General features: G+C 42.0%; 1 protein-coding gene across 1 annotated transcript in view; it reads left to right on the plus strand.

Moving 5' to 3' along the window:
- Positions 1-20,280, plus strand: part of VPS35L (VPS35 endosomal protein sorting factor like) — a gene marked incomplete at its 5' end in the record, with an annotated part of 128,612 nt that overhangs the window by 42,202 nt on the left and 66,130 nt on the right. The window contains 7 exons of the mRNA XM_079719033.1: positions 1,085-1,178; positions 4,963-5,040; positions 5,529-5,651; positions 14,480-14,526; positions 15,340-15,451; positions 15,982-16,098; positions 18,514-18,567. Of these exons, the coding sequence (XP_079575159.1) occupies positions 1,085-1,178; positions 4,963-5,040; positions 5,529-5,651; positions 14,480-14,526; positions 15,340-15,451; positions 15,982-16,098; positions 18,514-18,567 (625 nt within the window). The remainder of the gene's footprint in view (positions 1-1,084; positions 1,179-4,962; positions 5,041-5,528; positions 5,652-14,479; positions 14,527-15,339; positions 15,452-15,981; positions 16,099-18,513; positions 18,568-20,280) is intronic.

Here is a 20,280-nt window from a genome sequence, read left to right on the forward strand (position 1 = left end):
AGAAGAAAACTCAAGCTGGGAGCAGTTGGTTGACTAACTCATGGAAGTTCAGCTCAACTGTATTTGAATCCTAGCTCTGCTATTACTAGCTGTGTGGTCTTGAGAAAGTTACTTAGCATCTCTGATCCCCAGTCTCCTCTGTGAACAAGGCCCTAAGAAGGGGTCTGTGAGGGTCTGGTGAGCTGGACACACCACACTGGGAGCGACACCCGTGGGCCCTCACTCATTGTCTTTACTGCTGCTGTCCAAGATGATGTCAGAAGGAAAAGCCTTTGCCCCTAAGCCCTTTGCTACTCTGGGTCACCTCGGACATTGTACTGAGAGTAGTTTTGCAGAGCCGGGAGAAACCAGATCTGCTTTCTGCAGAGCTGCTGAAATACTGAGTGGTGTTGGATACCGTCTAGATAATCAACTCCTCAAAGCCATGGGCTGACTCACAGTGCCCTGAGGAATAGTTGGGTTGGATTTAGAATGTGTACCAAATGTGTTTGATTGGGATCTGGGGATGCCTGGGGGAGTTTGGGGGGATGACATGGTGCTGAAGAAAGAGTTATTTTGCCTCACCAGTTGGGGGAGAATAATGCGCAAGGCAGATGGAAGTCCCATGTGGCAGGAGGAATAAATAAGTCACAGTTCACACTGAGGGGGATGCTGATGTTAGCCTGAGGTGCTAGGTGTCAGGTGTTAGGAAGGGGCGGGGCACAGGGCAGCAAATCAGTACCAAAGGAATATAGATAGGACGAAAATATCAAGAAGGTCAAGGAGCGACCTGTCAATGGAAAATAACTGGGGGACAAAACTCGTTAAATTAGTAAAATAAATGTGACCTCAAGCAGGAAAAGAGTGAAGGTTAGACTCCAGCACTGAGCAAATGGTAAATATAAACTATTCAAAGAATCAATCGTGGCAAGAGAGAAAGACTCCTGTTACATGGCCTTAGAAGACTCAAACTTTGACCTTGGTTTCATTCTGAAGCTTGATTTTCCCCCCTGCATTTAGGAAGTCTAGCTTTTTTTATTAAAAAAAAAAGAAAGAACAGAGAGTTCTCCCACGAGGTGTAATGCTGTCTTTTTGTCTCTAACAGGGGGATTTCAGAATGTCTGCCCCGGCTGACTTGCATGGTCCGAGGGATCGGGGACCCTCTGGTGTCGGTGTACGCCAGGGCCTACCTGTGCAGGGTAAGCTGCGTCCCTGCACTCGCGCCTGTGACCGTGTCCTGTCTCCTCTAATGTTCACGCTTCTCCCTCCCCGCCACCTCACCAGTCACTGGAAGAGGGACTTTATTAGCTGCTAATTTTAGAGCACAGCTTGTTCACAGAAAGCAGAGCTGTAGGATTCCTTTTAAAAATTAATTTCAAAGTAGACCCACTTACCAGTAACTCTAATTAGGGGGTGTTTAAGGTCATCTTCTTACAAATGAACTAAGTTTCAGAACTAATTGTTTCTCCCTTCTTGCTGGGAAGGAGGCTCCCAAAGCCTTTCGGCTGATAGGTTGCTTTTCATTGACTCGAAACGTGCTTTCCCTTTGTCTTGGAATTCGATTGTTTTATTAGTTTTTTGGTCTCTGTATTAAAGAGTTGGATCGGAGTGCGAGTTGGTGAGGGCTGTCTGGCAGGGAGAGGCGCTCCTGGTGACGGCGGGCGTCAGGGTCTGTGTCGCCTGGCCTTGGAGGGCTGCTGTGCTGGTGAGGATTGTAAATCACTCAGCCTTTCTCTCCTTTAAAGCACCGTGAAGCTCCTACTTAAAACTAGTAAGTTTTTCATTTATGAAAAATGAACCCTGTGGAGAGTTTACAGTCATTTTTCTTCAACTCCCATGGGGCCTTTGCCTCTGGCAGCTTTCTGTGGGAGTCCCCCGTGCTAGTTCCGTTGGCATTGTTCACCTTTAGAGAGGGGTTATTGCCCCTGTTCTGTGGGGTCCTGATGAACCCCAGACTTCCAATACCAAGAAATCAGAAGGCGAGGACCGTAGCCTTTGATCTGCTTCTTTTATGTGACGTCTAACAAATGACAGAAGCCCTGTGGTCTCCAGTGTCACAAAGAAATCAAACAGTCATTGCCCTCAGAGTGAGTAGCAGACGTCCTTAGGAAGGATACTTTTTATAGGTCCACTCCCTGATAAGGGAGGAAAAAAAAAGAAAGAAAGAAAAAGCTTTCCATTTAAGGGCACTTGCTCCCTCGTAGTAATCGAGGCCAAAGTATTTATGCATTTCCATCTGCTTGAAACTTGGCGTGGATCTTTCATACGGGAATATCAGATATGTTTCCTAGAGCTTCAGCTTTGGAATGTCGGGAGCTTGAACGCTCCAGCCGTTTCAGTGTTTGCTGAGGGCCTATTCTGTGCAAAATGCTGCTGGATCCTGCGGTGGGATGAAAGGATACTATCACTTGTGTATTTGTGCTCTGCTGCCTTTCCCCTTGTAGGACACATCACATTCTTTGAACTCACCTTGACGTCAGTAATAGTAGAATAATAAAGATCTAGAATCTCAGTGTGTTTTATGACACACAGTTATTAAACAGAAATCAGAAAGTGGGTGGAAATAATTCATTCCTTACAAACCTGTTCCAGTTTTAAAGTTTGAAGTAAGGTACACAGCCTAGTGAAAGATGATATTTGTTGCATATAACGTGCCTTTGCATGACAGATGCAACTTTAAAACTCAGTGGCAATGAGGAGAGATTACAGACCCACCCCAGGCAAGCTGGTGATGAGATGCGCTGTATCCGAGATCGTTTGTGTCAGTTTAGGCAGAGCACTGATTTCCCTGGTTGGGTAGTTACTGAAAATCTTTTTATATAAAAAGAAGGAGACAGTGTGCATTAGGAAGGATTCTTTCAATTGCAAGTGGCAAAACCCCAGTTCATAGTACTTTGAAGCAAAAGGGGGGAAATTGTTGGCCTGTGCGTCTGAAGAGCCTGGGGTAGTGCATGCATGGCAGACCCAGGGCCCCCAAACCACGTCAAGAATTGTCTCCTCCCTCATTGCTCAGCTCTGCTCTCCTCTGTGTGACTTCACTCTGAGGCTTTCTTTTTCCATATGGTGGAAAGACTTCCATCCTCTTGACTTAGGAACTCCAGTGGCAAGAGTGCCTTTTCCACGGTAGTTCCAGCCAGAGTTTCAGGGCAGAAACTCACTGCACCACCTTGGGTCCCTTGTCCATAGATAGACCCGTCACTGTGGCCATGGGATGGGATATGCCTACGGACTGAGCCTGGGTCACGTGCCCACCCCTGCAGCTCAGGGTCGGCTCGGTCCGGCTCTGCCACAGACCTCCTGGTCTGAGAGGGAAGTTTGATTCCCTGAAGACAAATCCACTTTACTGATTCCAGAAACAGAGGGAATGAATGCCAGGCAGGCAGAAACAGCAGATGGAAATCATGAGAAACTACCCTTGCTACTCTAGGTAGAAATCTTTTAGACCCAAGCAGATTTCTAAGCTGCTCATTTAGCTTTATGGGAAGAGATAAACAAAACACAAAGGCAGGGCTTCCCTGGTGGCGCAGTGGTTGAGAGTCCGCCTGCCGATGCAGGGGACACGGGTTCGTGCCCCGGTCCGGGAGAATCCCACATGCCGCGGAGTGGCTGGGCCCGTGAGCCATGGCCCCTGAGCCTGTGCGTCCGGAGCCTGTGCTCCGCAACGGGAGAGGCCACTACAGTGAGAGGCCTGCGTACCGCAAAAAAACCGCAAAGGCAGTGAGTAGGCAGGGCATGGGGGGACCTCAAAGCTGTTTATTAAAGGAAAGTATGATTAACTCCTAAGTCGTGGCCCCTTCGGTTCCTCTCCACTGCTTGTCCACTGGGTTTTTTTTTTTTTGCTGTCGCCTAACAGGTAATTATTGCCTTTTCTACAAAATGATTAGTGGAAGGAAAGACAATAGAATCAGAACACAGTAGAAGTGGATCTGACATTTGTTAGTATTTTTTTTTTAATCTCTGTGCCTGTCCTTGGAAGCATCCCCAACAGCCATAGAGATGCCCTTGGAATTTACCGCCCCAGTGGACCTTGCATAATTCTTCTCAAAGGAATTCTTTACAGACATCTAAAAAACCTCGTTATCATGAATTTTTATGACCTCTGGGTAGTGGGGGAGGTGAGTGGCAGGAATCTGTCCCCCTTGGAAGGAACCAGGTCCCAGAAAGCAGCTCCCCTTACAAAGTTGTTTTTGTGCTAAAGCAGCAGTGTGGAATTGAGGTGTATTCCAAGGAGCTCAGTTTAAGGAACATTATGATGCTTTGTTTTGTTTTATATACTTGCACTCCCTGCCATAGCTGAGACCTTCACTTTTCCATCCAACCCTAGGGCTCTGGCCACCTTCTCTATGATTAGCAAATTTTTTCAGCTGAAAATGTTACCATCTTTTTAAAACAATGAACGAAGGAACCAGTGGATTACAGCATTGTTAGGCTTCATGCTTGTCTAATAAAAAACGGCTTAAAATACATCAAAATTTATGTCTGCTTCCATGACTGCCCAGCAAAGAATGAATCTATGTATTTTAACAATGCAACAGTGAAGTCCCAGCTGAGCCTCTTACATACCAGAATCTTTTTGCTTCATTAAGTACAGCCACATGTGTGTTTATCATTTTTTAGAGAGGAAGAGACTATCGTACACATGATCTTGAGAGTACATTTCTCCTTAGTGCTGTATTGATTTGTTCCCTTGGTCATCTGTTCAGTCATACTTTCATTACCTCTGGGAAATTGCTAAGATGATTACTGCAAATGTTGCCCTTTTTTCATTAAAAATAGCTTCTGTGGTTTTTCTTATAAAAGCAAGATACGCTTATTGAATAAGAAAACAGATAAGCAAAAAGAATAAAAGTTAATTTGCTGGACCTCTCTGCCTATATCTATCTATATGTATATTTTTAATTTACAAAAATGACATCACACTGTATATGTTATTTACAACCTGTTTTTCCATGGTCAAGGTAATTTCATTTTGATTGGCTACAGGTGGGCATGGAAGTGGCTCCACATCTCAAAGAAAGCCTGAATAAGAACTTTTTTGACTTCCTCCTCACATTCAAACAGGTAAGAGTACACTATCAATCAGAGCAGCTAATTGATGTAATAGCTACATGATCACAAATTCATAAAACCCAGTTGGTTTTCCAAGTCGAGATTGCCTTAAAGTTCTTTGAATGTGTAAACCCTATAAAATTACACTCGAGTCTGTTACACACAATTAAAACGTGCTGATTGTACTGAACAAGCAGAGAGGGTTAATATGCATGTGTTACCAGGAAACATCTCCCGTTGATCAGACTTTCTTCTTAGCATCTGCTGGCTCCATTTTTATCAGGTTACTTCTCTGTACAGCACACATTCCCAGAACAGCTCATCCTGGTGACATGGGAAACTTTGTGTGTTTTTTTCTAGTTTAAAAAAACCCTGAGAAGCCAGGCTATCTCTCTCGGGGCCATCCAAATGCTTGCAGATATGCGCAGTCTGTGAGTTACATGCTCTTCGTTTATTATGTGACTTCCCCTTCTTTTGAGTGTTTATTTTGTCTCCTGTAGATTCACGGCGATACGGTCCAGAACCAGCTGGTGCTCCAGGGAGTGGAGCTTCCATCCTACCTCCCCTTGTACTCGCCTGCCATGGACTGGATCTTCCAGTGCATTTCCTACCATGCCCCCGAGGTAACTGCCAGGTGGCTTCAGTGTGAAGCTCACCACCAAGGAGGGCTCCTCTCTCCTGTGTCATAACAAGCCCTACACCTGTGTGCCCAGTGACATAATCAGGGCCCTTTCATAACGGCTCACTGTTGTGACTGGTTCTGCGCTCAGCACTTTTCCTGCCTTGCCTTGTTTACCAACTCTGGGAGCGGGATGTAGGGGCCCAGAGAGGCCAAATACCTACATAAGGTCACACAGCTAGAAAGTGGCAGTGACTGGACACAAACCCATTGAATCTGACTCCAGGGCCAGCAGGCTTCACTGCCTCTTCACTAACCTTCATGCACTCCTTTTGTGTTGATAATAAGTTAATAAAGTCGTAAAGCAGATAATATTTTCTCCATTTTATGGAAGGAAAGTGAAACTCAGATACGTAATTGCTCTTATAAATTTTTTTTTCTTTTCTTTTTTGTCTAATTGAAGCATTGTCAGGGATTAAAGTGAAGTCAGAATCATAGCAGAAATACTCTTTTTCTTCCCTAAGACTGAGAAGCAATTTCAGTGGAACACCAGTTTCAGATTGTCGCAATAACTGTGATAGACGAAGCTTCTGTTGTCTTCCCGTTGATGGTTGAGAATTTATTCTTTGTGAGGGAAAAAGAGACCTTGCTACAAAACAAGGATATTTGGAGTAAAGCAAAATTCAAATCCACCTGCCTTTTCCCGGTATCTGCAAACACATATTGACAGCTGTTAAGAAAAAAAAGATACGACTTTGACTAAGCAATCCACTTTTTAAAATATCCAGTAGAAATAACTTGATGAGTGCATAAACACACACACATACACATGTGTAGCTGCGTTCACGCTAGTGAAACAGTGGAGACAGCCATCAGAAGGGGATTGGTTAAATTATGGTCTGTATACTCAGTGGAATGTTATGGGGCCATTTAAGATGATGGAGACCCACGATGGAGTACACACTGATGTAAGGGGTGCTCAAGTGAAAAAAAGAAGTTACACCTGTTACTGTGTGTGTCCTAAGTGGTAGTGTGGCCTGGTATTCAAGTGTGGGCCCTGGAGTCGGGGTGCCTAAATCTGAATCTCAGCTCTGTTGTTTACAGCTGTTGGACTAAAGCAGAGGCCAAGTCACTTGTCCCTAATCACTCAGCTTTTTTCTTTATCTGTGAAATGGGAGCAGTAATAATTCCTATTTTCTAGTCTACTGCATGGATCAAACAAGAGAGTCCATTTACAGTGCTTAGTGGAGAGCCCCACACACAGCGCTTGAATGTTGTGTCACTGGGATTGCAAACGTGATTTTCCTATCTGCACAAGAGAATTGGGAGAGAGATATGACAAAATATCGCTGGAGGGCAAGATTTTGGATCGTCTTAACTTATTTTTCTTGCCCTGTTTTTTAACTTTTCAGCAAGTATAATGTCTTGCATATATTTAAATTTTTCCAAATCCTAAAGTATGAGGAGAAAAATAGGGACATCTCATATTTCAGGTGAATTTTTTACCATTGAGTAAATTGATTTTAAATCAAGCCAGTTTAACAGAAGATTCTTTGAAAACTTGCTGGCCATTCTCTGTGATCTTCAGTGTAGTCTCAGCCACCACACGCTGGCCCAGGCTCCTGGGAAGAGGTATCATGAACTTGACCAATTCAGCTGAATGACTGAAACCTATGAGCAAGACGGAATCATTTGAAAATGAGAACACTTATTTTTTTCTCCTTACTTTAATGAAAGGCAAAATTGGATTTAAAACAAAAAGTACATGTCATAAGGCATTCTTCCTTTTAAGTGCCAGTAATCTCAAAGGATGGCAGAAGCTGGGAGTAGCGCCTTCCTGGGGAGTAAAGCTCTAGAAATCATTATTGCACTAGCAGAAGTGATTAAAAAAATTAGGTCGCCTGAATAATAATAAACTCTGATTCTTGGGGCATTTAAATAAGGAACTTGCAGTGTCTCATAAAAAAAGTCATTTTCAAAATGTGGAAGAATTAATGTCAGTGTGCAGGGTGGTGCTGAAGATGTGTGTGACAATATGATACCTAAGAGCTCTTTGACAGTGGCTGGGATGTGTCCACCGGGGAGTTGGAGCTGTGTGTGTCTGTAAGAGGCCACCCCTCCAGAATGTAGGAGTTTGTCTGCAGCAGCTGGCAATACACATGACAGGTAGGTGTGAGAGAGGAAGGGAGAACTATATAGATGAGAGAAGGGAGAAATGCCTTCAGCTGCAAATATCTGACATACGAAATTTCAGATCGAAATTGAAATATCAAATCCCTTCCCCCCAAAAAATCAAGGAGTGATTATTCAAAAAGGCTTTTTTGTTGTTTAAAGACAGGATTTTTTCCCCTTATACAATTAAAATTAGAGTAAGTGAAAAACATTTATGCCCCCAATTTTAGGCACATTCTGCAGAGAAAAAAAGCAACCGTTTCATAAAACCTGCTTTTGGGCAATGAAAACGAATCCCTTGATAAGCTTCTCATCATTTTCAGCAGCTTTTTATCTTGTCTGGTATGGAATCCCATGATCACTTGCTAAGCTGTGTGATGCAGGTCGTCACCGTTGAAGGAGGGAAGAGGAAAGTGGTAGAGGCTGGGGCAGGTAGTCGGGCAGACCTGGGTTCAAACTGTGGCTGTGTTGCCTTGGGCTGCTTTACCTCTTTGTGTTTCACTATTACCAGCTGTAAAATGGGGCTAATAATAGAACCTTCCTCGAAGGGCTCTTACGAGATGACTGACAGTGCGCGTCAAGCGCATGGCCAAGAGCTGGTGCATGGTAGGCAGCGGGCAGATGGGGGTGGTTACCATTGTTGTCTTTGACCTTAACAGCAGATGGGAGCCTGGACTGACTTGAAGGCCAGGAGATGAGCAGGGGGGCAGTAAGGAGGGCTTGAGGGGTGGGACCTGTATAGACGGACATAATAAGGAGACAAGCATTACTGGAGAAGAGTGAGGGACAAGGTGACTGGGAGTGGCTCAGGCAGAGGTTGTTGAACATCATGTCATGGACACCAGGCAGTGCTCGAAGATTTTTGATCAGGGGGATAATTTGAAAAAAGTGGTGCTTGAAGATCAAACTGGCAGAAGCGTATGAGATGGATTAGAGGAGAACTATTTGGCAGCCATGGAAAAAACAAGAGGCAGAATGGATGGGAGAGTACATATTCATTGGAAAGAATTTGGAAAAGACAGAAAGGTTGAAAGGAGAAAAGGAGCCACCTAAAATTCTGTCATGGATAACTGGTCACTGTTAACGTTTTGGTGCATTTTCTTTTTAATATTTCTCTCTCCACTTTCATTCTTGCTCTGTAATTGTGTTTTGTAGATGAGAAATATTTCCTGTATGATTTTATGATGCTTTTCCCTCACTTAACATTATAACAAATACCTATTGTTAGGAAAATTTTGTGACCTTTCAGGAAGAGTTTAGAAGGCAGTGTTGGTTGGCTGTGAAGACTGGAGCAGGGAGATGGGTCTGAGATGCTGCTAAGCTTTGAGCCCTTAACCACCTCTTTCTGAGACTCCCTCTGCCATGCGCCCACAGGCACCGCTCGTTTTGTTGTGCTGTGCTTTATGAGCACTTCGCAAATAGTGCATTTTCATAAATTGAAGGTTTGTGGCAACCCTGCGTCGAGCAAGTCTATTAGTGCCATTTTTCTAACAGCATTTTGCTCACTTTGTGTCTCTGTGTCACAGTTTGGTAATTCTTGCAATATTTCAAACTTTTTCATTATTATTTGTTATGGTGACCTGTGATCAGTGATCTTCGATGTTACTGTTGCAAAAAAAGTACGACTCACTGAAGGCTCAGATGATGGTTAGCATTTTTTAGCAATAAAATATTTTTTAATGAAGGTACGTACTTTTTTTAGGCATAATGCCATCACACATATAATAGACTACAGTATAGTGTAAACATAACTTTTATTTGCACTGAGAAAGCAAAAAATTCGTGTGACTTGCTTTTTTGGAATATTCACTTTATTGCAGTGGTCTGGAGCAGAACATGCAATATCTCTGAGGTCTGCCTGTATTAGTTACTTTACTTGGGCTACCTTAATTCACTCTCAGAGCTTCCCTAAGCTAGGTGTTGCTGTTATCCCCATTTTACAGATGGGGTACCTGAGGCTTACAAACTTCTTACAGTCACACAGTTAGAAAGAAGTCATGTAGCCATTTTGGCAGTGACTGAAACCAACAGATTTGTTCCCTTGACTGCTTTAGACTCTTTCTTTCTAGGTGTCTCCTGTTAACTGCTACATGTTAAGGTGGGACTTGAACAGACTGACCCATGGGACTGCTACTCCGATGGTCGTACTATAAATTGCCCTTTAAACATTCTAATATATGATTAGGCTCATAATGCAAATCTAAGACTAGTCTTGGTTGATGATAAATCCCTCTCAAGCATATAGGTGTGTTATTTTCATTCTTTTGAATTAGGGAAAAATCCCCAGAGAAAGATAAATAAAGGAAAAATTAAAAATTTCTCGTTTTACTACCTGGGGTGTAAAATTTCTTTTTATTCACACTGAAATATTTTATTTCTTTGAGACTTGAGCCATATTAACTCTGGATTGGAGGAAAGGTGTTAGCTTTTAAGATTAGTTTATGATTTTGCCTACTGTTTTACATGTTTGTTTCATCTAGAAAAATAAGGAAAATGTGATATGTGTATCATTTAGTTCACTTTTTTTTATGGAGCAATAATTGTAAATGCTGATTGGAAGGCTATTTAGTAAAAGTATAAGTACATATCTTCTGAGCACTCTGGGCTGCATATGAGTTAATCTCAGTTTAGAAAACAGAAATGTGTTATTGACCCAACTTCTTTTTTCTTTTCCTATATTTTTGACGTGGGTAGATAACCCTAATCTGGAGATAACCTTAAAAATCCAGTAGTTAAATGTGATGGTGGCTATACAAATCCAAATATGTTAATGAAGTGTCACAAAGATATACCCTTTACCCCACAAAAAAAAGGTGCATGAAAAACCTGGTGAAATAGTCTAGTTAATTATATTATACCAATGTCAGTTTCCTGATTTTGACAATGCACTATAGTTATGTAAGGTGTTACCACTGGGGGAGGCTGGGTGATAATACCCAGCACCTATACTATATCTGCAATTTCTCATGAGGCTATAATTGGTTAAAAATAAAACATTTAAAAAACGTCATCAATTTGGAGCAGTTTGAAAAATAGTTACATACATGATGTGGATTCCTCAGGCATTAAAAAGAATGAGGTAGATTTGTGTGTACTAACATGGGAGGAGGGAGGCCCATGCTAGATTCTTGAGTAAAAAAGGCAAATTGTAGCTCAGTATGTATAAGACTATCCATTTTTGTAAAACAGAACAAAAGTCTTCTACAACAAAAACTACGTATTCATAGGGCATAGACAAAAGCCTAGAAGGATAAACACCAAATGTTGACACTGTTGATCCCTAGGAAGTGGGAGTTGGGAGGGAGGGCACTCATCATTTACTTGGTACATGACAATATTCTTTGAACTTCTGTCTATAAGCATTTCTTATTTTTATAATTTTTATAAAAAACAAATATATAAACAAACGAAATGTAGGGGCCTAATGAATCTTCAAGTTCTGATGTGTCTGTGAACATGTATTCAGAGCTGCAAGTTTTTCAATGGTTTATCTCAGCCAATAGGCTTTTTTTGACCTCAGTCTGCTTTGAACTGTTGTTCATCTTGTTCTTGCCAAAGATAATCAATCCTGTCACTTCTCAGAAAAAAAAAATTAATAACCTCTAACAGACCGTCCTGGGATCTATATAGCATTTGGCTCCTGGACACTTAAGGGTAATGACAATGAGCCCTTTTTTTTTTTTTTAAGTTACATTCTTGGATGCACTTTTAATGCATTCATCTCCTGTGAAAAGAGAACTTTTAAAGCATTTGTCTTGTCTTAATGGCCAGAACACTTTGTCCATATGTTAGCATTTGCCCTATTTCGTCTTTTCAGAAGTGGTGGGCCAAGATAGCTCATTCATTTGTGCATGTGTGTGCACATGTGCACTTGCATGTGTGTGTACGAAAGAGAGAATAAGCATCCAAGGTCATGGATTTCTGTCTGATTTCCTCATTGCTATTCCCAGTGCCTAAAATAGTGGCTAGTAAGTACATTAAAGTCGCTTCACAGGCAGGTGTTGAGTGAGTGATTATTTGTGCATGTTAAGGAGTATCAGTGTGATCATTTTAAGAATATCTCTTTCCCAGTCTTCCCAGAAACCACTTTGATATTGGTCTTGATGAATGACTTTTCAAATATTAAATCCCCATGAATGGGTTAGGGAAGCCATTTGTGACATTGTCACTTTTATCATCAATTGGGATGCTGGCTGCAAGGAACAAACAGCTAACTGGCCCTTCAAAAATAATTCAGTGTGTTCTGTTGAATAACAAGTGAAGGCTCTGGGCCAGGCAGGTTCCGTTCTTTTCTCTGCTCTGCCACCCCCAGATAGCAGCAAAGTGGCTGTAGCCATTCCACACATAATGTCCAGACATGGCAGCATCCGAAGGCAGAAAGATGGGGAGTCTTCGGTTCCTCTTTAAGAACAACTTTGGGAATTCCCTGGCGGTCCAGTGGTTGGGACTCGGCGCTTTCACTGCTGAGGGCCTGGGTTCGATCCCTGGTCGAGGAACTAGGATCCCACGGGCTGTGCAGTGCGGCCAAAAAAAAAAAAAAAAAGGAAACTTTTCCTCTAAGCCCCCATCTAAGTAGCAAGAAATGGGTCATGTGCCCTGTCTAAGCTCACCACTGGCAAGGGGAATGGGACCACCGTGATTAGCTTGGGCCTGTATTACTTTGCTTAGTATGTTTGGGCTGCTCTAAGAAAACACCACAAACTGGGTGGCTTATAAACAAAAGAAATTTATTTCTAATGGTTCTGGAGGTTGGGAAGTCCAGGATCAAGATGCTGGCAGATATAGTGTCTGGTGAGGGCCTACTTCCTTGTTCATTGACAGCTGTCTTCATGCTGTGTCCTCACATGGCAGAAGGGACAAAGGAGCTTTCTTGGGCCACTTTTATAAGAGTACTAATTCCATTCATAAGGGCTCCACCCTTAAGACCTAATCACCTCCAAAAGACTCCACCACCTTCTAACACCATCAACTTGGGAATTAGGTGGCTATTCAGACCTTAGCAGGCTTCCATAATAGACTGGGTAGCTTAAACAACAGAAGTTTATTTTCTCAAAGTTTTGGAGGCTGGAAAGTTCAAGATCAAGGTGCCTGCAAGGTTGGTTTCTGGTGAGGCCTTTCTCCTTGGCTTGCAGTCCACTGTCTTCTCACTGTGTCCTCTCCTGGTCTTCTCATCTGTGCATGTGTGTCCCTAGTCTCTCTTCCTCTTCTTATAAGGACACCAGTCCTGTTGGATTAGGACCGCACTCTTATGACCTCACTTAACATTAATTAACTCCTTAAAAGCTCCATCTCCAAACACTGTCACACTGGGGGTTAGAGCTTCAGCATATGAATTTGGACGGGACATAATTCACTCCATAACAGGACTCAACCTGTATTTTGTTGGCAGAGACAGAAATCTGAATAAAATCAGGGTTCTGGGGTTAGGGGTACTGACAGTATCTCCACAAGCAGCTATCACCTTAATTATTCAGGCAACACCCAGGATACAGAGGGACACAGCTGGAAAGGGTAGAATTTCACTAAAGAAGACTGATTTTATCTTTTGCCTTCTGGGCCAGACTTAGGTACAAATCTCATTTCTACCACTTAGTAGGAAGTGGCTTAACCTAGCTGAGTTTTGGCTTCCTCGTCCGTAAAGTGGTGATAATTGACATGGGCCTCAAAGGCCATTGTGAAGAGTAAATGAGAAAAGGTATGTAAAGCGCTTAGCCCAGTGCCTAGTGCTGTGTGCCTGGTGAGTGCTCAGTGTCGATGCTGCTGTTATCAACTCTTTTGTCTTGGGACTGACCTTGCCTGTGCCATTCAAAACCTTCCCCAAACCACTGCCCTATTGGATACTTCTTCCATTGATTTTTTTTTAAAATAGGAGCTCTTTTAAAGATACGTAATTGTCTTAAGATAGCTCTAAAGCCATTAATAATATCCCAATGAGTAGAACATTTACTTCCTTTTGGGGAAAAAAATGTCCTTCAAAATGCATGGAGAGGAAGTATAGTGAAGAGCATGGCCCTTGATGCCCGACTGCCCAGGTCACATCCAGCCCGCTGTAACTAGCCGTGTCACCTTGGCCCAAGCACATCACTGTTCAGTGGCTTGGTTTCTCATCTGTGAAATGGGAGAATAGAGAACCTGCCTCATGGTGGTTGTGAGAAGTGACATCATGGGTGCCAAGTGCTTCTCACCGTGACTGGCCAGCACCAAGTACTGGCCCAGTGTTTGTTATTTGTTTGACTGAGAATTTCACAGACACCTCGTGAAATGGGGAGGAACAAGGGGGGTCTAGAGGAGGTGAGGAGTAAAGCAGATTTCATTCTTGGTGCCCTAGAGCATAGGAGGTACCACTCTCATCATCCTGCAGTAATCTGTAGGTGGGATGGTACCACCGGTATCATCTACCTAAGAATGAGGAAAAGTAGTTGGTGAGACTGGAATTGAACCCAAGTGTGCCTGAGGCCAGGGACCCAGCTCTTATCCATTATGCTAAATGCCACAAGAGTGAGCTTGTTTTCTCCTCCATCCTCCCCATCCCTGCCAGGCACTGAGATAGAAATGGGCATGTGGCTGTATTTATTTTAGAGTATTGCTTTGGAAATCTGTTCATGAGAAGTGTTGCTTTAGATCCTCCAACTTGATGGTTTTTATCATTTTTTTGATTAGGCTCTGCTAACCGAAATGATGGAGAGATGTAAGAAACTAGGAAACAAGTAAGTATTTTGCAATTCATAAAGCCTGTGTTTGAAAATGGAGTTGGTTGCTTACTTTTCAGGTTGGCATGCTTGCATGGGCAAGAGGGCCAACAGAGAAGCAGGATAGCATGGAGGTCAGGAATGCTGGAGTCCAGTTGCCTGGCTTCAGATCTTGGCTCCACTCTTTCTTAGCTTTCTGACCTTGGGTCACTTACTATGACCCCTTTGTGCCTCCGTCTCCTCATCTGTAAAATGGGTATAATAATACTTCTTTCCCTATGGGGCTGTGATAAGTGATAAGGTCAGGATAAACTCGAATTCCTGTCTACCAGGCATAAGAGGTTTCTCCTCTGCTCTCCTTTCGGTGGCAGATGTGTGAGCAGCCTGGAGTGGGTTTTGTTCACCACTGTGTCCCTAGGTCCTAGAACAGTGCTTTTCATAAGAGAGACGTGGGTATATATTTGCAGCTTGGATCAATATTCTTACTTAATATTTAGTTTTATTTGTGCACTGCAGGCTCAGTTTTCTTCTGTTTAAATGGATTTGATTACTTTCTTATTTACCTGTCCATCCATTGATCCATCTGCCCATTCACTCATCCATCCACCCATCCATCCATTCTTCCAGTCAGTTGAATACTAAGTTCTGAATATGCATTAAGCACCGAGTTAGTCTCTAGAGGTTGCCTTTTTACTCCAGTCTTCTTATTTTTCCACCCTTACCATTAAAGGGCTGTCAGTCATCTTTCCCAACAACATACATCCTAAAATGAAAGCGACTTTCATTAAGGGGAAGCTCTGCTGACGTGGGGCATGCGTGTGTGTCTTTCAGTGCCTTGCTGTTGAATTCCGTAATGTCAGCTTTCCGGGCCGAGTTCATCGCCACAAGGTCCATGGATTTCATTGGCATGATTAAAGAGTGCGATGAGTCTGGTTTCCCCAAGGTAGGCTCTTGACTTAATGCTTAGCGGAGAACAAATAGGCAATGTTTGCCCAGTAGCTCCCCAGGGAGAGAGAGTTCGGAGTCAGGGGCAGCTCCAGCCAACAGGAAAACAAGCGAAGTCTCTGTTTCTAAAGGGTGTGATGGAGAATGAGTTAGCGACTGGGGTTGTGAGACACGTGTAATTGCCGCGAGTCAGGCCTCCTTGAGTCCTAAATCTGTCAAATTAGCTCACTATGAAATATTTAGGAAGAACTTTGGTCTCACATCCTTAAAACTATATCTTCACTCATTATTTATGAAAAGCTTTGTCCAGGAGAATATTATGGCCCACAGGTTGGACCAGTACACAGAGCCAGCTCTCTGTTTTGAGCTTCTCAGTCTAACTTGCACAGGTCTGTGGTAGAACTTCAGAAAATGGTCGTTGGAAGATTAACCTCAAGACAGGCCAACGATTACAGCCTTTTCCTTTATTGCCTCAAGTTACTCTGATTGTACATCTCCAGGATCGTAATGGTTTGCTGTATTTCTTAGCATCTTCTCTTTCGCTCACTGGGGTTAAACCTGGCCTTGGCTGATCCTCCTGAGACTGATCGACTTCAGATTCTCAATGAAGCTTGGAAAGTTATCACTAAATTGAAGAATCCACAGGTGGGTGACCATTTAGACCTTGTACTGACTGCTTTTTGTCCAAGTTATGCAGTATACTCTTTCTTTTAAAAAACTTCTCTTTCAACTAATCATCCTTATTTTTTTTAAAGACATCTACTTTTAATTGTATTATTTGTTAATCTGTAATGGAGAACTTATAGCTTTAAAGATGTATTTCTTTGATTTTTGTATCCCTATCATGTCTTATTCTTGAGGCCTTAAGATGCACCAAAAGTGTAAAATTATAAATACTTGAAACTTTAAAAGACCTGTAGCTTTGCAAAGAGCATTCGAAGTACAGCAGTCTGTAGCACAGTTGACCTTTGAACAGCATGGGTTTGAGCTGTGCAGATCCACTTATACATGGAATTTTTTTTCAACAGTAAATACTATACAACCTATGGTTGGTTGAATCCACAGAAGTGGAATCGCAAATACGGAGGAATCGTGGATACAGAGGGCTGACTATAAGTTATATGCAGATTTTTGACTGCGTGGAGGATCAGTGTCCCTAACCCCTGCGTTTTTTAAGGGTCAAGTTCTATTTGGATTTGAAAAAAACAATTTATTGAGATATTCCTAAATTGAAGATCAGTAGTCAAGCCAGTGATTAGCAAAAGGGAATTCCAGTTTCCTTCCCTTGAATGGACAGCTGAAGCCTCTTTCTCCCCATACTTCTGACACAGGAAGTCTTGGGAAGATGGACCAACTGATGTTAGTTTCTGTAATGCATGTAGTGCTGGTCATCATGTTGTAGGTTTGGGTTTTATGCCTCACTGTCCTTTCAGGCAGTGTGCCAGCAATTTATGTGGCTGCCACTAGGGAAATGCTATTGGCTGTCTTTGTGGCCAAACTTCACCACACCCTGCACTGTTCCTCTCCTACTAGCAGCATGTCCTTGTTCATTTAGTTTGTTGTAACAGAATATGATAGATCATGTGGCTTATGTACAATAGAAATTTATTTCTCACATTTCTGGAGGCTGGAAGTACAAGATCAGGTGGCCAGCATGGTTGGGTTCTGGTGAGGACCCTCTTCTAGGTTTCAGCCTGCCAGCTTCTCCTCCTCACATCGCAGAAAGAGGGAAAGAGACCTCTCTAGGGTCCCTTTTATAAGGGCACTAATTCCAATCAGGGGGGCTCCACCCTCATCACCTAACCACTGCCAAAGGCCTCACCTCCTAATACCATCACTTCAAGGGCTAGAATTTCAACATATGCGTTTTGGGGGGATACAAACATTCAGACCATAACACAGAGAATAAATGAATATGTGGCATTTGATTTGATCATTTATTGAGAAGGAAATATTAAAGTGAGCCCAGTTATAAACCCCTTGCTAATCACCACATTTATGATAGTGTATTAAGAACAGTATAATTCAGAAAAATTAGAAACTTTTTTACAAAATCATTTACCTATGTTAAGTTCAGCAAAATTCTCACTAAACTCTAGCCATTGAAATTCTCTATTTAACTTAACTCTGATTGCCTAATGAAAACAGCTTATTTAGGATATTTAAGTCAAAAACCTCTGGGCCTCTGGTGCCTGTACTTCAGTGCTTCAAAGCAACCTTGTATCAAAAGCTCATAATAACAGTTTTCTCCAGTCTTTAACTTCACAATCTCCTCATTAAGTCCACCTTAGCATTCCTGTTAGACTTTAGAATGTTCCTGGCTTTTCTTGTGTGAATTAGATAACCGTTTTCTTCCCTCCCCATTTCTTCTTTCTTTTCCTTGAAGTGTCAGAACAGAAAAGGTATACTTGCAGACTCTGTTTTTCCTTGACAATTTTTTCCCACGTGCATATTTTCTGGGGCAGACAGCCTTACCAAGTTGGTCAATGCCATTTCCGTAACCATCTCATTGTCTCTTCTACTTGAATCTAACACATCCTTTCTTACCTAAAACCTTTGTGCTTTCTTAACCTTTTTACAACTTACATGCATCACCCCTCTCTAGGACAAACGGTTTGCTTTTAAAGGCAGGAGGCCCGTTTTTTCTCAGAACATCCAAAAGTCACATCGTAAACACTACTTGAATTTTCAACCAGATCTGTGGTCATTGTCTCCACTGAGGTGTGATGAGGTCTCCCCACTGTTATCTCCACTGCCCTTTGGGTCTTCCCATTCTCCAGGCATGGCAGAGCTTCCCAGATTTCTGTCTTGGCCCAAGTAGCAATTCTGGAATGACAGTCTTAATTAGTTTCAGGCAACTTATGTTTTCTCACGTCACCTCTCAGGGTAAAATCTATCAGTGGGCCGGAGTTTTCTGTACATGAACCACTCTTGAAATCCCCATCACTTACCAACTCTTAGTTTTCAAAGCCCTTGAAGGGATTTGTACACGATGAGCTTTTGCCATAAGGTCAATCGTGGCATTCTTATTGTAAAGACATTTTTACTTTTTCTTTGTAGGACTACATTAATTGTGCCGAAGTGTGGGTAGAGTACACCTGCAAACATTTCACGGTATGTGTGCTGTGGTATTGTTTTTGAAAGAATTACTGTATATGTTTTTCATGTTCGTAATTGTGAATAAGTCTAGCTTAGACATTTAGGTATTTTATGATGATAATTATTCTTAATTTATGAAAATTGCATCCTTTATGGTATAGTGTGATGGAGCATTAATACGTGACCTATAACAAAAGTGTTCCACACTCACGTGTAAGCTTGGGAACTGCTGCATTATACAAAGTTAAGCAGGTTTTTTCACCATAATACACCTTAGGTCCTTATTGTTAAAGTATATTGGGACTTTCCATGGGAGTCTAGTCAGCAGCGTTTTCCAAACATATTTGATTTACATGTAATTTAATTTTCTTCTAAGCAAACAAAGATACTTCTTTTCCTAGGCCCAAACTAGAACCCCAGTTTGGGAAATACTGGTCTTGTCAATGAGCAGAGACTTTTTTTTTGAGCAGAGACTTTAGAAGCAGGTAGAAGTGGTTTCAAATCCTGTTGCCAGGTGTTTATTTTAATCAACTTAAAAAAAATCGAAGTTTAGCCTACATGAAGAAAAGCATATATATCGTAAGTTTGCTGTATAATGAATCTTCACAAAATACACCCATGTAATCATGGTCCAGATCAAGAAACAGGAAATAACTCCCCACCCCACCCTGAAGCCCCTCATACTCTTCTCCCAGTCACAGCCTTGGAAGTTGAAGGTAGGCACCATCTGGTCTCTAACTCCAGAAATGGGTTTTGCCTCGTTTTGAGCATTATGTAAATGCTGGTCTGTTAATTTTCTTTCTTGTGTCCAATTTTTGTTTTATTATGGAAACTTTAAACATATGATCTCCCTTGTACTTATCACCCAGAAATGAACAACTTATGACAGGTCTTGTTTCGTGTCCTTACCTTTTCTCCCCTCCCTTGGATTATTTTGAAGCACAGCTCAATCACCATGTTTCACCTGTCAATATCTCTGCACGTATCTCTAAAATAGAATTCACTTTTCTGAAACAAAATCTCAATACATTATCGTAACTAATAAAATTAATAATGTTTTAATACCATTAAAAATCGATAAATTTTCAGATTTCCCCAATTGTCTCATAAGTTTTTACAGTTTATTTGTTCAATCAGGATTAAAATAGGGTCTATACATTGTAAAAACTTTAATTAGAGTTCTTTTAATCTGTAAGTTCCCTCTCTCTTCCCCTCTCTCTCTTCCTCCCTCCCTGTTCCCTTCCCTTTTTTTTTTTCCTATTATTTATTTGTTGAAGAAATTGGGTCCTTTGTCCTATAGAGTTTCCCAGTCTCGATTGGCCAGATGTATGCCTGTGGTGGTGATTAAATATGCTCTTCTGCCTCCAGTATTTCCTATAAATCGGCAGTTAGTTCTGGAGACAGGAGACTTCATGACTTTTTGGCACCCTGGGTGCTGGCATGGTGCTTCTCCTGGGAGGCTCATGGTATCTGGTTGTCTCTCCGTGACGTGAGTGACCACTGAAGCACATTCATCTCATGGTTTATCACGGGTTGCAAAATGGTGATATTCGGAGTTATCATTTCTCCTTTATTTGTTAGCTAGAATACTTGCATGAAGAGAACCTCTTCGCTCCACGTATTTGGTTACCCTGAGGTACAGTTTGTACAGAAAAGGCAAAATGCTCATTTTTGTCCCCGTTACTTACTAGTTTTTAGAGTAAAGAGTCAATTCCCCAGCATCCCCAA

Source organism: Hyperoodon ampullatus, assembly GCF_949752795.1.
Source record: "Hyperoodon ampullatus genome assembly, chromosome: 14".
NCBI classification, from domain to species: domain Eukaryota; kingdom Metazoa; phylum Chordata; class Mammalia; order Artiodactyla; family Ziphiidae; genus Hyperoodon; species Hyperoodon ampullatus.